The 15832-nt window shown below is 47.5% G+C and overlaps 1 protein-coding gene across 2 annotated transcripts in view; it reads left to right on the top strand.

Moving 5' to 3' along the window:
• Positions 1–5805: 5805 nt before the first annotated feature.
• Positions 5806–15832, top strand: part of Fbxl2 (F-box and leucine rich repeat protein 2) — a 54161-nt gene continuing 44134 nt past the window's right edge. For both annotated transcript variants that reach the window (XM_075964270.1, XM_075964272.1), the window contains exons 1-2: positions 5806–5892; positions 15473–15534. In XM_075964270.1, the coding sequence (XP_075820385.1) occupies positions 5890–5892; positions 15473–15534 (65 nt within the window). In that variant the 5' untranslated portion in view covers positions 5806–5889. The remainder of the gene's footprint in view (positions 5893–15472; positions 15535–15832) is intronic.

Raw genomic sequence — 15832 nt, forward strand, 5'->3', positions numbered from 1 at the left:
TGTTTAATTATTTAAAGATGTGTTGTTGTTTTAACTTGCCTGTTTAAGGCACCTGATTGACCTAATAAGAAGCTGAACAGCAATAGCTAAGAATAAGTAGGAGAAGCAATCTAGGCTCAGCAAAGAAGAGAGAGAGAGAGACTCTGGGGCTAACCAGCAAGACATGGAAGAAGCAGGAAAAATAAAACATACAGAATGAAAGAAAAGTAAGAAGCCCTGAGGCCAAATGTAGATGAAGGGAAATAGTTAATTTATAAGAAAAAGCAAGAAACAAGCCTAAGCTAGGGCTGACCATTCATAGCTAATAAAAAGTCTCCATGTCATGATTTGGGAGCCGGTTGTTCACCCAAAAGAAAAAGCCTACTACAGACCATCTATAGTAGTTTTACAAAGTTTTCATGAGTCAGTAATAGTAAAATTATAAAATTGGACTAACTGAGTGGCCTGAGCTCATAAATACAGTAACTTTAGTAAATAGTATGTATCTCATTGAGGCCCCCACATTTTTTTTTCAAGGCAGGGTTTCTCTGTATAGTTTTGGAGCCTGTCCTGGAACTCGCTCTGTAGATCAGTCAGGCCTCAGACTCACAGAGATCCTCCTTTCTCTGCCTCCCAAGTGCTGGGATTAAAGGCATGTGTCACCACCTCCCAGCCTTGGCCTACATTTTTTTAAGCACACAAAACTATCCCTTCAGATCAGAAGGACCAGGATAAACATCCACAAAGGCAACAGACTGTACAACCACCACGGCCTTCAACCGTGTACGCTAAGATGTAAATAGTGAGCCAGGCGTAGTGGGAAGCTGAGGTGGGAGGCATTCCATGAGTTCAAGGCTGGCCTGGACTACACAGCCAGACCCTGTCTAAGGCAGAGAAGAAAGCAGAGGCTGGTCACTGGCCTTCAGCAGATTTGAGGGGCCTTGGGAAATAAAGTAGGCTAGTGTGGTGGTGTTAATGAAGTTCTGTGCCAGAGGTCTGACTCTGGGAGGCCCCCCAAAAATCAGGTCCCTACACTCACCCCGGCAAACCAAACAGAAAAGGTAATGGTGACATCTTCAGCACTATCCTCAGCAGGCTGCAAAGGTCTTGTTCAAGATTCTATAGTCGAGGAGGCAAAAGCCATACTAGTTAGAGAGTGTTTATATCAGGGGTCAGTGGGTCTCATCTCAGGGTCAGGTGTCCCTGCCTAGGGGACATCTCCACGCCCTTATGAGATGGTTGTTCCTGAAGTCCGAGATACAAGCACAGTGTAGAGGAGACGATGCCAAATGCAGGCAGCTGGCCACGCTTTTATACTGTGTTAACTTTCCGGTCCCTGTCTAGAGACATTTGCAGCTCAGTCAGGGGAATTCTTTCCTTTAGCACAGCAGCCACCAAGTCTTCGTCACAGGGTATGGAAACAGCAGTTGCAAACAGTGGGATGTACCCAACCCTTAGGGGCTTACTGGCGGTAATGGTTAATACTGGCTGTCCATTTGACAGCACCGAGAGACACCTAGAAGTCAAGCCTCTGGGCATGTCTGTGAGGGGTTTCTGCATTAGGCCTCTCCAAGTGGGAAGTTGATTGTTTTACTCTTTGCTCTTTGGGGAGCCTGCCACCCAACTCCCAAATAAACACACGTGTAGTCTTAGGATTACTTATGAATGCCTGACCTTTGCTTGGCTTGCTTCTAATCGGTGTTTCTTAAATGATCCCATCTATCTTTTACCTCTGGGCTTTTATTTTTCTCTCTTCTGTATACCTTTCTTTACTTCTTACTCCATGGCTTGCTGTATAGCTGGGTGGTTGGCCCCTGATGTCCTCCTCCTATTTATTCTCTCTGCCCGCCAGCCCCCCTATCCTTTCTCCTGCCTAGCTATTGGCCATTCAGCTCTTTATTTGATCGGTGTTTTAGACAAAGTAACACAGCTTTCTAGAGTTAAAGAGATGCAACGTAAAGAATGCAGCACATCTTTGCATCATTAAACAAGTGTTCCACAGCATGAACAAATGTGACGCATCTTAAAATAATATTCCACAACAAAAGCCCATCCTAAATTCAAGTGATCTGTAAGCTGGGGCCCCTGCCTGAATAAAAAGAGAAAGCAAGGTGGCTTCCTGACTGGGGATGCTATGTGACACAATGTCACGAGCTACCTTAGGCTTCTGACACGTGCCTTCCTTTCATAACGAATGATACCTTAAGCTTTGATCTCAAAGAAACCTTTCCTTCCCAAAGTTGCTTTCATGTGGGTATTTCATCACAGCCAGATGTGAGAAACTGACCACAGACCATTAGAAAAGCTTGCCTATTTTCTTTTGTCCTCAATGCCAGAGAAACCACTGGAACCCCACCATCGTGTACATCATGGGAGCGAAGACAAGAGGCACAATGTGTTAGTCTGATCACGCTGCTGTGACAAAATGCCACAGCTGTGTCCTTGGTAAGAAGTAGACATTTGTATCTTATGGTTCTGGAAGTTCCAGTCCTGTTAGGGCTGAGTCACTCGTTCCCAGAATGGACTAATTCACGAGTCTCTGCATTGACTGTTTCCCATTGCAAGATGCAGCCCTGTTAGGCCGTTGTCTTTTCATGCACGTAAGTCTGAACATGAGTTTTGGATAGTTGTTCAAATTATAGCACAAAGAGACAAATTTAGGGAAGGGTGTTGGTAAGAAATTAAGTCTGAGAAAGTAGTTTGTTGTTTTTTTTTTTTGAATTTTTCTAGACAGGGTTTCTCCATAGTTTTTTGGTTCCTGTCCTGGAACTAGCTCTTGTAGACCAGGCTGGCCTCGAACTCACAGCGATCTGCCTGCCTCTGCCTCCTAAGTGCTGGGATTAAAGGCGTGTGCCACCACCGCCCGGCTAGGTCACCTGTCTTTTAAGGTAGACTTGAGAATGTTTGTTAATGGATGGGAAGTGAGGTCAAAGGAAAAAAAGAGACACCAAGGACAATTTTTTTCAGAACAATCAGGGGACAGTAGGAATGTCTGATGGGATGGGGAAGATGGGAAACCTTGGTTAGAGCTGAAAAAATGGCTTAACAGCACTGGCTACTCTCCCAAAGGACCCAGGTTCAATTCCTACCATCCATATGGCAGCTTACAACTGTCTGCAACTCTAGTTCCAGGGCATCTGACGTCTTCACACCAAGTTAAATAAATATTTATTTTTTTATTTTGTTTTTATTTTTGTTATTGATTTTTGGAGACAGGGTTTCTCTGTAACGCTAGCTGTTCTGGAATGCACTCTGTAGTCTGTTACCTTTACTCACGGAGCCTCTGGCTCCTCTGCAGTTCTTTTTTTTTTTTTAAGATTTATTTATTTATTATGTATACAGTATTCTCAGTATTCTGTCTGCATGTATGCCTGCAGGCCAGAAGAGGGCACCAGACCCCATTACAGATGGTTGTGAGCCACCATGCGGTTGCTGGGAATTGAACTCAGGACCTTTGGAAGAAATATTTTTTTTTTTAAAAAAGAACCTTGGGCCCCGTAAATTTGGGAACTCTGTCAGACATTCCAGGGGAGATGTCAGGTTCATTGTTGACTTTTGTTTTATCTATCTATTTATTTATTTTTGAGATGGGGGTCTCATGAAGCTCAGACTGGCTTCAGACTTACTCCATAGCAACAGGAATGACCTTGAACTTCTGACCCTTCCGCCTAGTGTGCAGGAGTACCATAAAAAGCTTATGCAGCATTGTGGGTCGAAACCGGGTTTCCTAAATGTTGGGCAAGCCCTCTACCAGCTGAGCCACAATCCCAGACCAAATGTTTCTTCCCCATCAGGTCCATGGGCGGCATCGGGGAATATCTACACTTTATTCAACCACATTAAAGGGCTGGAGAGATGACTCAGACATTAAAGGCTAGGTTCACAATCAACCACATTAAAAACATGCTACAGATTGCTGTCTCATTTACTGACTTAGAAGCTATGCATATTAGGCACCATCAGTAATGAACCCGCAAAGATTCTACATATTAATGTGTTTGCATGTTGCAGATGGGAGGTGCCTCTCTATATTGCTCAGTCTTCTTTTGAACTCTAAACTCAAGGGGATCCTCCTGCCTCAGTCTCCCAAGTATTTCTTACTCCATCCACCTCAGTCACTGCACACCAGTTTAAGGAGAGTCTTTTTTTTTTCCGAAACAGGGTTTCTCTTCTCTGTTTAACAGCTTCTGGCTGTCCTAGAACACACTCTGCAGACCAGGCTGGCCTCAAACTCATAGAGATTCGCCTGCCTCTGCCTTCTGAGTGCTGGGATTAGAGGGGTGCACCACCACTGCCTGTCAGGTAGTCATCTTTAATAGAAAAATTAGTTTATAGAACAAACGCTTGCTTCGCTATGTGTTTGAATGGAAGCATGCACGCCAACAGATTAGAACACCAAGAATAAGAATATAAAAATGTAGATTCCAGAAATAAGAATGTAGAAATAAAGAAATGTAAACTTGTAAGCCTAGGAGGAGAGTAGGCTGTCTGCAGTTTCTCAGCAGTTTAAGGATTAACTATTAACAGTGGGCTACTTTGCTTTACAGCCCATAGCTCTGTCTGCAAGGCTGAAGCGGCCCTCTGCAAACTGACCACTCATGACCAGCAACTGATGTGAGCTGAGCTAACTTTTAAATGATGGGATGTACCTGACATTTTGGTTGCGCATTTTCCCATACCCTTCCCTGCTACACAAAACAAGCAGTCTCTGGGGAGTGTAGAACTTTGGTAAATACCATCAGAAAGTGCCAGAAAAAAACAATGGGCAAAATGCATACACTAATTTAACTAAAAAAGACCCTATTAATGGAAATTGTAAAAGAAAATAAAATAAAAAAAAGCAATTTGTATCTGAGTTTTACCTTGAGATTGTAAAAATTCTTTTGTTTACGCCTAATGCTTGTTTCTTGCTATAAAAGGGGGAGTTCAGAAACAGCTCATTGCCACAGCCTTACAAATCCATCTTGGCTGTGGTCTCAGCTGATAAGCTTTTTGTGCCCCATGGAGATTTATTTTTTTAATTTTTATTTTTTTCTGGAATAAAGTTTGCTTTAGTGGTTTGTCTTCCATCTTTGCCCAACCCTCACGGACCCAACACCAGTCATGACATTTTCAGGTATTGGGATTACTGTGGTCTTAGTAACTGGTCTTTTGTTGTTGTTTTGTTTGTTTGGGGAAACAGGGTTCCTCTGTGTAGCTTTGGAACTTGTCCTGGCACTAACTCTGTAGACCAAGCTGGCCTCGAACTCACAGAGATCCGCCTGTCTCTGCCTCCCGAGTACTGGGATTAAAGGCGTGAGCCATGGCCTCTTGGGTGATTGGAGTTTGTTTTTCCAAGACAAAGTCTCTTGTACCTCAGGCTGAGTCGAACTCTCAGTTGCTGAGGATGACCTTGGATTTCTGGTCCTCCAGCCCCCACCTCCCCGGTGCTGGGAGAACAGGAGTACACCCCCAGGCTGGGTTTATGTGGCGCTGTGGGAGGAAGCCAGGGCTTCATGCACTCATGGCAACCAGTCTACCAACTAAGTCGCATCCCCAGCTCCAATAGTTTGAGTTTTTTGTTGTAGTTTGTTTTTTATAATTTTCAGTAAAGAGAATCCACAAAAGTATCTTGCTCTGGACAGTGCATGGCTGGGTCACCTGTCGGTTGGGAGGGCGTCAAGGTGATGCTGCCATGATGGGACCGAGCAGGTGTGGAGCCCCAAGACACCCAGGCCCCGCCTCAAAGCTGCGTGGGGCCAGAAGAAGTGGGCGGGCCGAAGGGCGCGCCTACAGACCACGTGGCGGATGCGGGCCAATGGCCGTCTCCGAGCCCACCTTGAGGCCGGGGCGGGGCGCCGGGCTGGCGTCACCAGGACAACGGGCGTCGCCGGCGCCGTGTGACTCCGGGCTGTGGGCGCGCTCGCGGCCATGGTGAGTCTGGGGCCCGCGCCTGCGGGGCGGTGGAGATGCTGGGCGCCTAGGGGAGGGTGCGGAGAAGAGCCACGGCCTGCTGGGCGGGGCAGGGCCGGGCAGGGCAGGATCGGGCCGGGCCGGGTGAGGCCGCGCTGGGCAGGGCAGGGCAGGGCAAGGCTCTTCGGACTGGTCCTGAAGGTGGAAAGCCCAGGTCCCCCGGTCCTGGATGCCTGGATGCCTGGATGCCTGGGGCACCGGGACGCCGTGCTCTCTGATGCTCCGTGTCTGAGTCACACACCCGGGACCTCTACTCGGTTGGCCACCCCGACGCCGTGACGCCGCTCGGCCCGAGCGTGCCCGGGAAGCCACCAGAGGGTGTGGTTGCATAGATGCCCACAGCCACACTCTTCAGTCTGCGTACTTGAGGCTGCTTTTATGCAATGATGTCAATACTGTACCACACATTTGTTTCAAGTTCAGCGTCTTGTCGGGGCTCCTAGCACGAGGGGTTGGATGGTTTAATGGGTGGCTTTGGAAGAGACCCTCTTACCCTCTTTTGTAAAACTGGAGGACATTGAACTGGACTTTTTCCCCCCTTATGAGTGCTGCACCTTCGGTGAGGGATTGAATGAATCTGTCATTAGTGCGTTGTAAACACCGTAAGCCGTTAGTTTTGCTCGATAAACTTGGAAGGCCGTGGGCATGTCACCTGGCCTCCATTAGCTTGTTTAAAGCCTTAATTGACTTGGCCTGTGTGCTGGTTCGAATGGTCAAGGTTCAGGTGTGGTTTCTTGAGAGGCCTCCAAAGATATAAAAGAAGTGGACTCCCTGAGTTCGTGACGCACCCTGGGAATAGACTACTGTCTGAGGGTTAGCTAATAGGGGACGAGCCTAATTTTAATAAATAGATCTCTAGGGGGCTGGTGAGATGGCTCAGTGGGTAAAGGCACTTGTTGCCAATCCTGACAACCCGCATTCCGTACCCCTGACCCACGTGGTGGGAACAGAGAGTCCTATAAATTTTCCTCTGACCTCTATACAGGGCATGCCCTCCACATAAGTAATAAAATGTAAAAAAAATCACATGCTTGCCATAAATAAATAGATGGATATTTGTTTGGCGTGTGTATGCACACCCAAATGCATGTGTGTAGGTGCCGATGTGAATGAAGTCCAGAGGTCGGTGATTGGATGTCTTCCTCCATCCCTGTCCACTTTACTTTTGACAGGGTCTCACTGACCTGGAGCTCTGGGGATCTTTTCTCTCCTACCCATGGGCTCCCAGTAGCTGAGGTGACAGACACCATAGACAAGCGGGTGGTACTGCAGAACGTCGTCTGTCCCTCTGAGGTGCTGTGGAGTAGGAAGTGACGGGCTTTTCTTGTTTGGATGCTTTGGCTCTGAGCTGTCTAGAGTGATTGGCATCTTGTTCCAGCCTTGGGGTAGGTGCTGAAGAACAGTGGGCAGGCCTCACACTCTGGGCTCTGCATTCTTCCCCGTGGCAAAGCTGAAAGAGAAGGGATTAGCGGGCACGGGCGCGGGCGCGTGGATGTGTCCACACTTCTGCCTTGGACAGCTCTGAGAGTTTGTCCGATCACCTCAGTTTGTGTTCAGGACTTGGCGTCTGCTCACTGTGGCTCACAGACCGGATGATTTGCACGACGCCTTTTACGGCCCAGGGAGAAGCAGCAGTGTTTTATAAAAGTTGGTTTCTTCTCTTTGCTCGCATTCTTCACCGTCTTTTTTTTTTTCCTTTGGGCTCCTTCCTTCTCACCTCCTTTTCCTGTTCTCCCTATTTTTCTTCTGTGGCTGCTGTGTAAGACTTCCGGTGGTGGTTTTAACGTTAGCTGGTCTGGAACACACTGGATGTTGGAGTGTCTTCTCTTGGTGCCCGTTGTGTTGTTGTTTAATTCAGCTTATAAAATACATTTCTGTTTTGAATTGTATGTCACATCATCATGTTTTTCCATTTTAATTCATTCTGCTGACTGTTTCCTCGTATTCTGCACCCCACTCTCTGTTTGTGAGCAGGCCTTTTAGAGGTTTAGGAAATGTGAATTTGGGGAAACTTTAAACTCAAATATTTAATAGTAGTTTTTCCACTTTAAAGTTTCTTTTCTACCTTTTCTGACTTTTCTGGGTATGCGCATGCAGGTGTATGTGTGTGGAGGTCAGAGGTCAACCTTGAGTGTTGTGTTGTTCCTCAGGTGCCAGCTACCTTGTTTTTTTTTATTTTTTATTTTTTATTAGTCTAGACTGGCTGGCCAGTAAGCCCCAGAGATCACCTGTTTCCCCTGATGGGACTGAAGCACATGTCACAGGACAGCCGGGGTTTTTGTCGGTGGTGGTTTATTGTGTGTTCTTGGGATCAAACCCAGGTCCTCATTCCTATGTGACAAGCACTTTACCAATTGTGTGTGTTTATATGTGTGTGTGTATACATATACAAGGTAGATTTTTTTTTATAGCCCTGGCTGTTCTAGAATTTACTATGTAGGCTAGGCGTACTTCGAATTTGTGGTAATTCTCCTGCCTCAGCCTTCTGGGTGCTGGGATTGCTGGCACCCATGCTCCTAACATAGCCTATGATAGAAAAAAATCTTAACTTCAAGGCCAACTTGGATAATTTAGAGAGATCTTGTCTGTCTGAAAATGAAAGAGGCTCATTGGGTAGAGCACTTGTCTGGCATGCACAAGACCCACAGTCCCCATAGCATGAGGGGAGGGGCAGTTTGAGACCCACAGTCCCCATAGCATGAGGGGAGGGGCAGTTTGAGACCCACAGTCCCCATAGCATGAGGGGAGGGGCAGTTTGAGACCCACAGTCCCCATAGCATGAGGGGAGGGGCAGTTTGAGACCCACAACCCACTGCGAGGGGAGGGGCAGACTGAGACCCACAGTCCCCATAGCACGAGGGGAGGGGCAGTTTGAGACCCACAGTCCCCATAGCATGAGGGGAGGGGCAGTTTGAGACCCACAACCCACTGCGAGGGGAGGGGCAGACTGAGACCCACAACCCACTGCGAGGGGAGGGGCAGACTGAGACCCACAGTCCCCATAGCATGAGGGAAGGGGCAGTTTGAGACCCACAACCCACTGCGAGGGGAGGGGCAGACTGAGACCCACAGTCCCCATAGCACGAGGGGAGGGGCAGTTTGAGACCCACAACCCACTGCGAGGGGAGGGGCAGACTGAGACCCACAACCCACTGCGAGGGGAGGGGCAGCTTGAGACCCACAACCCACTGCGAGGGGAGGGGCAGACTGAGACCCACAACCCACTGCGAGGGGAGGGGCAGACTGAGACCCACAGTCCCCATAGCACGAGGGGAGGGGCAGTTTGAGACCCACAACCCACTGCGAGGGGAGGGGCAGACTGAGACCCACAACCCACTGCAAGGGGAGGGGCAGCTTGAGACCCACAATCCACTGCGAGGGGAGATACAAATTGAGACAGAAACTCTTACACAATGAGGCCTCTGTGCTCACTGACCATGAAAAGTAGGTTGTCTGGATTCCTGCTCCTGATGTCGAGGTAGAGAATGATTTCAGTAACTCTCATACCTTTCTTCCATAGAGCCAAGTTCTAGGCCAATCACATTGAATTCCCACACTTCTCCACCGTCCCCATGAGATTGACTTTACTATACATATTTAGTAGAGCTAGATTAAGTGCCTTGCCTAGATAGTAGCTGGTCAGTGGCCAAGTAAGGATTTAACATCACTCAGTTTTTCTCCAAAGCCTACGACCTTAACCTTCACACCAAGGCCTTCAAACTGTAGTATGTGCCGCACTAAGAGTAAAAATCTCCGAGGGAGCTAGAGAGATGCCTCTGTGCTTGGGGCTCCTCCAGAGGACCCAGGTTCTTTTCCCAGCACCCATGTGACTGCTCACAGGTGTCTGTCACTCTGGTCCTTGAGGGTCTGACCCCTCTTCCGGTCTCTGCAGCCACCAGGCATGCAAGTGGTACACACACATACATGCTGGCAAAACACCCACATATGCATAATAAAAAAGGAAAAGAAAAAGAATTGCGAAGGACCTGGGTTTGGTTCCCAGGACCTACGTGGCAGCTTACAACTGCCTGTTACTCCAGTTCCAGAGAATCTGTTGTCCTTTCTGGCCTCCTAGGTACACATGTGCCATACATTCATACAAATGTATACACATACACACAAAATAAAATAAATCTTATAGAATTTCAGTGGTTAGGAGCACTTGTCCTTGCGGAGGACCTGAGTTTGCTTCCCAGCACACACATGGTGACCCACAGTCATCCTCTGACCTCTGCAGGCACCAGGCATGCGCGTGGTGCACATACATACATGCAGGGAATGTGCTCAGATAAAATAAGTCTAAAGATAAAAAGAAGAATCTCAGTGTCTTATCTGAACAGCAGAAGGCTGACCTCCCCCTCTTCCCTCTCTCTGACAAACTGTCTATTAATATTGTCTGATGACAGCTTGCAGGATTAGTTCTGGTTTTGTTTACACGTCTTTGTGTACTCGGTTTGCTCCCGGCTCTACGATGGCGTGTTGATGGCCTGTCTTCCGCAGGATGCGTCTAGACAGTCACAGCCGCTGAAGGCTCCCGAGTGCGCCGTCCCTCTCCTGTTCAGAAGACAGCACCCTCCCCTCCCCAAGACCCCCTTCATTCCACTGCCTTCGTCCACCATGGAGGGGTGTCCTTTTTAGGGCTCGGCTTTCAGCAGTTGGTGTTTCTCAGCAGTCTGACCAGGTTTGAATATGCAGTAATTGCCGCCCGCTGCAAGAATGTGTCTCCGAAGCCGGCAGCAGCGCTGATCTGCAGCACAAACAGGCATGTTTGGAAGGGAGTCTGGTGGGCACATCATCTCCCGTAGAACAGTTGTAGTGGATCTCCACTAAGACCTGTGGTCGCCTCAGCCACATGCTGGTTTTTGTTTGTTGTTTTGAAATTTAGTTTTACTTTTGTGTCTGTGTATCTCTGTGTGGGTATGTGGACGTGAGCCTGGATGCCTTAGAAAGCCAGAAGAGGGCACTGGGTCCCCTGGAGCTGCAGTTTATAGGCAGTTGTAAGTTTTAAGGTTTGTTTTGTTTGTTGGGATGGGGATCGTACTCTGTAGACCAGGCTGACCTCAAATTCACAGCCTCTGCCTCCCAAGTGCTGAGATTAAAGGCGTGTGCCATCACTGGGCTGTTTTCATTATGTGTTTTGACACTGTCTCATGTATTGCAGGCTGGCCTTGAGCTTGCTGTGTAACTGAGAATAACCTTAATGTTCGGATGCCCACACCTTTACCTCCCAAATGCCAGGGTTAAGAGGCTGACCATTTTACAGTGGGCTTTAGTGAAAACCAGGGCGCAGACAAGCACTCGGTCAGCTGAGGTGCACCCCATGTTTGTTTATGAGATGGGTTTTACTATGATGCACAGGCTGGTCTCAGAATCATGATTTAAGTGAATCCTTCTGCCTCACCCTCCCAAGTAGCTGGGACTACAGGCATATAACATCACACCCGGCTTCTTTGCCAGTTCTTTCATTGGGCTGTTGTTTTAGGTGTGAGTGTATCATGAGGTATGTACACATGAGTGTGAGCATGCATGTTTTTGTACATGTAGAGCCCAGAGCAGGGTGTTGAGTGATTGTCACTCTCCGCCTTATTGCCTTGAGACAGGGTCTCACACCGAACCTAAAGCTCACCATTCAGCCAGGCTAGCTGGACATTGAGATCTTGGGGTTTACCTGTCTCCAACACCACCCTCCCCAAAGCTGGGGTTACTGGCATGCTCATCCATGCTTGGTTTCTTACATGGGTGCTAGGGATTTGAACTAGGTCCTCATGCTTCCTACACAAGTGGTGCACCCACTGAGCCTAGCTTGCCTTTTTGTTGTTGAGAGGTTTCTGATGTGTCCTGGGATCCCCTTCATGGTGTTTGCGAATTTTTATGAGTGTTCATTGGTTTCTGTCTCTCTCTCTGTCCCCCCACCCCACCCTTGCTCCCACTGGGTCTCCCTATGTGGCCTGGAACTCCCAGTATAGGCGTGTGGGGCTTCAAATGTGTGGCAGTCTCCTGCCTCTGTCTCAGAAGCGCTGGCACTACAGTAGGGCGCTCCGCCGTGTACACTCCTTTTTCTTTTCTGAATGGTGCCCTTTGTATCAAGGAGGTATTCTCTTAATGAAGTTCACCTTACCTACGTTTATTTGGGTTGTCTGTGGTTTGGGTATCATAGTTTAAAACCATCACAGAGCCCACAGCACAAGGGCTGCAGTTGTTGGTCCTGTGTTTACATCACACACCTCCACTTGGAGTGAGTTCCATGCGGTGGAGGTAAAGTCCAGCCACATGGTTCTCATGAGGACCCCATCGTCCTGCACATTTCTTCAAAAGGCTTTTCCCCATTTAAATCAATGGCTCCTGACTGTAAGAGTTTGTCTCTGAGTTGGTGTGTGGTGGGCCGTGGTGGTGCACGGCTTTAATCCCAACACTCAAGAGGCAGAGGTAGGCGAATCTCTGTGAGTTTGAGGCCAGTCTGGTCCATGAAAGCTAGTTCTGGGACAGGCTCCAAAGCTACAAGGGAACTCTGTCTAGAAAACCAAACCAAAACAAAACAAAAGCCAAAAAATCCCGAAATAGAATTTGTTTCTGGGCCTTCAGTCCTATTCACTTTGTCCTTAATCATGCCTCCCAGCCGCCTAGATCCAAAATAATCACACAAAAGCTTTATTAATTAAAGCCCTTCTTGGTCTATTAGCTCAGGCTTCTTATTTACTAACTCTTACATCTTAAATTAATCCATTCCTATTATTTTGTACTTTACTACAAGGCTCATGGTTTACCGATAAGGTTCTGGGGCAGGCATCTTACTCCTTCAGCAGCTACATGGCGTCTCACCTCCACCTTCTTTTCTCTTCCATCTCTACTTGGAATTCCCGCCTTGCTCTGTTCTGTGCTGCCACAGCCCCAAAGCAGCGTCTTTATTCATTAACCAGTAAAAGCAGCACATAAAGAAGGACTTCCCACACCAGACTTCAGAATTTTAGTTACTATAGCTTTCTAGTTAAAAACTTACATTTTTAGGACTGGAGAGATGACTCGCAGGTTAAGATTGCTCCTTTAGAGGACCTGAGTTTTGTTCCCAGCACCCATGCCCACTCACAACTCCTGTGGTCTGATGCCCTCTTCTGGCCTCTGTGGGTCCTGCACACACAGTTACATATCATCGCAGTGAAGAGGCACCATGGGCACAACAACTCTTAAAAAGGAAAACATTGGATTGGGGCTGATGGTTTAGAAGTTTAATCCATTGTCATTATAGTGGGAAACATGGTGGCAGGCATTCAAGACATGGTGCTGGAGAAGCAGCTGAGAGTTCTACATCTGGATTGGCAGCAGCAGGAAGAGATAGTAACCTGGCTTGGGCTTCTGAAGCTCCAAAGCCCACCCTCAGTGACGTGTTTCCTTCAACAAGCCACACCTCCAAATAGTGCCATTCCCTGTAATCCTATGGGGGCCATTTTCATCCAAATCACCACACACACAGATATGTAAGTTTGAATAAAGAGTTAAAAATCAACATTAAAGTATTTTAGTTGCGTGTGTGTGTGTGTGTGTATGTGCGCGCATGTGCATGCATGCATGTGTGTGTGTCTGGGCTCAAGCAATCACTCCACATCAAGCCCTGCAGCAGCTGAGATGTGTGTGCTCCTGTGCCTAGCCATAGAGCAAATGTTGAGATCAGGAGGACTGAGCTCTTGGACTTTTCCAGGCCTGTGTTAGCTACTTTGGGTCCCTTGTATTTTCACGAGCTTGAGCTCTAGAGTGGATGGTGGGAGCTGCAGGCCTGCGCAGCAGTTTTGGGCTGCTGGCCTGCAGTCACTATCGTGATTGTGGGGTCTGTCAGTTTATTTCGTATAATCAGTTTCTCTCAGCAGTTCTGAAGGAATTTCCTTTCCTTTTCCTTCCCTCCCCCATCTCATTTCTTCTTCTTGTTTGGATGTTCTAGGTAGGGCCTCACTCTGTAGGCCAGGCTGATATCTTTTATGTCCCAATCTTCCTGCCTCAGCCTCTAGAGTGCTGGATTGCGGGCCTGACCACAACTCCCAGCAACCAGTAAAGCAAAATTTCTTTTCTTTTTCCCTTTGTGTTGTGTGCACACATACACATGGGTGTGTGGGTGAGATATATGCTATGGTAAAAGTAAATGCCGCGGATCCCGGAGTGGGTGTGGCGGGCAGCCCCGAGTGGCTTGACTCTTAAAGGGATGAGCAGACATTGCAATATATACCTCTGTGGGTGTGGGTCTGATGTATGCCTCTGTGTATTATGTGTGTGTGTACGTTGGTGTGTGTGCTGTATGCCTGTGCACACGCAAGTAGAGGCCCATGGAAGATGTCAGTAGCCTCCTCATCACATCCACCTTATTCCCTTGAGACAGGGTTTTTCACTGAACTTAACGCTCACTGGTTCAGCTAGGCTGGCTAATGAGCTGGAATCCAGTGTCAGCCAGTGCTGGCATTATAGACGCTCACAACCATGCCTGGCTTTTTCATGTGGGTTCTGGGATTCATACTCTGGCCTTCTGTTTGCACAACAAGCCATCTGACCCATTGAGCCATCTCTCCAAACCCAGAATGCAATTTCAGCAATGGAACTCATACATATATATAAAATTTGTCAGATTCATTTTTGAGTACTTTATTCATTTTAATGCCATTATAAATTTGATTGCTTTTAAAATTCATTTCCAAGTTGTCCATTTGTGATGTATAGAAATATATTTTCATGAAGCTGGAGAGATGGCTCAGCAGTTGAGAGCCCCGGCTGCTCCTACAGAGAACTGGAGTTCAGTTCCCAGGGCCCACTTTGGACAGACAGCTTACAGCTGCCTGTAACTCCAGCTCCAGGAGATCCGACGCCCTCTTCTGGCCTCCTAGAGCGCTGTGCTCAGATGTGCACACACATAACTAAAAATAATTCTTTAAAAGTGTATCATTTCTGTTTTTATAAATGTGTGGTCTTATGAACTCTTTGATGAGTTATGGTATGCTTTGTGGGTTTCTGGAATTGTCTCTACACAGCCCCATGTCATTTATGTCTTCTGTTTCTCTTGCTGCGTTCTCACCAGAGCCTCCAGTAGAATGCAGTGCACGAATGGCTGTGTTGCCATCTTAAAAAGATTTATTTTGCCGGGCGGTGGTGGCGCATGCCTTTAATCCCAACACTCGGGAGGCAGAGGCAGGCAGATCTCTGGGAGTTCGAGGCCAGCCTGGTCTACATGAGCTAGTTCCAGGACAGACACCAAAGCTACAGAGAAACCCTGTCTTGAAAAAAAAACAAAACAAAACAAAAAAGATTTATTTTATTCATTTTAATTATGTGGGTGTGTTTGCTGGAGTTGGGGCGGTAGATGTACTCGTGTGCTGGTGCTGTGGAGGCCAGGGGTGTTGTAAGCCCCCTGACATGGGTACTGGGGTACTGGGCACGGAACTCCAATCATGAAGTTTTTGTTTTTTTGTAGGACAGTAAGTAGTGCTGCTGTGGCCCAGTATAAAAACGTGATTTAGTTTTTTTCATACATTACTGAAGAACTGTGTACAGTCTCTCTCTCTTGCAGGTTTTCTCAAACAATGATGATGGCCTTATCAACAAAAAGTTACCCAAGGAGCTGCTCTTAAGGTAAGTGCGTGCTCAAGAGCTCAGGTTTGCTCAGGCCTCCAGTCGCAAAACCACCTCTGTCTTGGTGTCCTGAGCAAGGAGGGTCAGAGCCTGGCTGACGTTCTGGTGTTGTTTTATAGAATGCTCAGTTTGTTCCTAAGGCTTCCTTGGTCTACTCCAGAATGTACTACATATGAAATCGTCTTATAATGTGATCCATACTGTAGCAGTCGTCAGCAGGTGCCCGTGTTGGATATGAATAGATAATTATAAATCAATTAAACCAACTCCGGGAAAGGTTATTGCTATAGCTGTGGGC

This window comes from Microtus pennsylvanicus, chromosome 3 (genome assembly GCF_037038515.1).
Source record: "Microtus pennsylvanicus isolate mMicPen1 chromosome 3, mMicPen1.hap1, whole genome shotgun sequence".
Lineage (NCBI taxonomy): Eukaryota > Metazoa > Chordata > Mammalia > Rodentia > Cricetidae > Microtus > Microtus pennsylvanicus.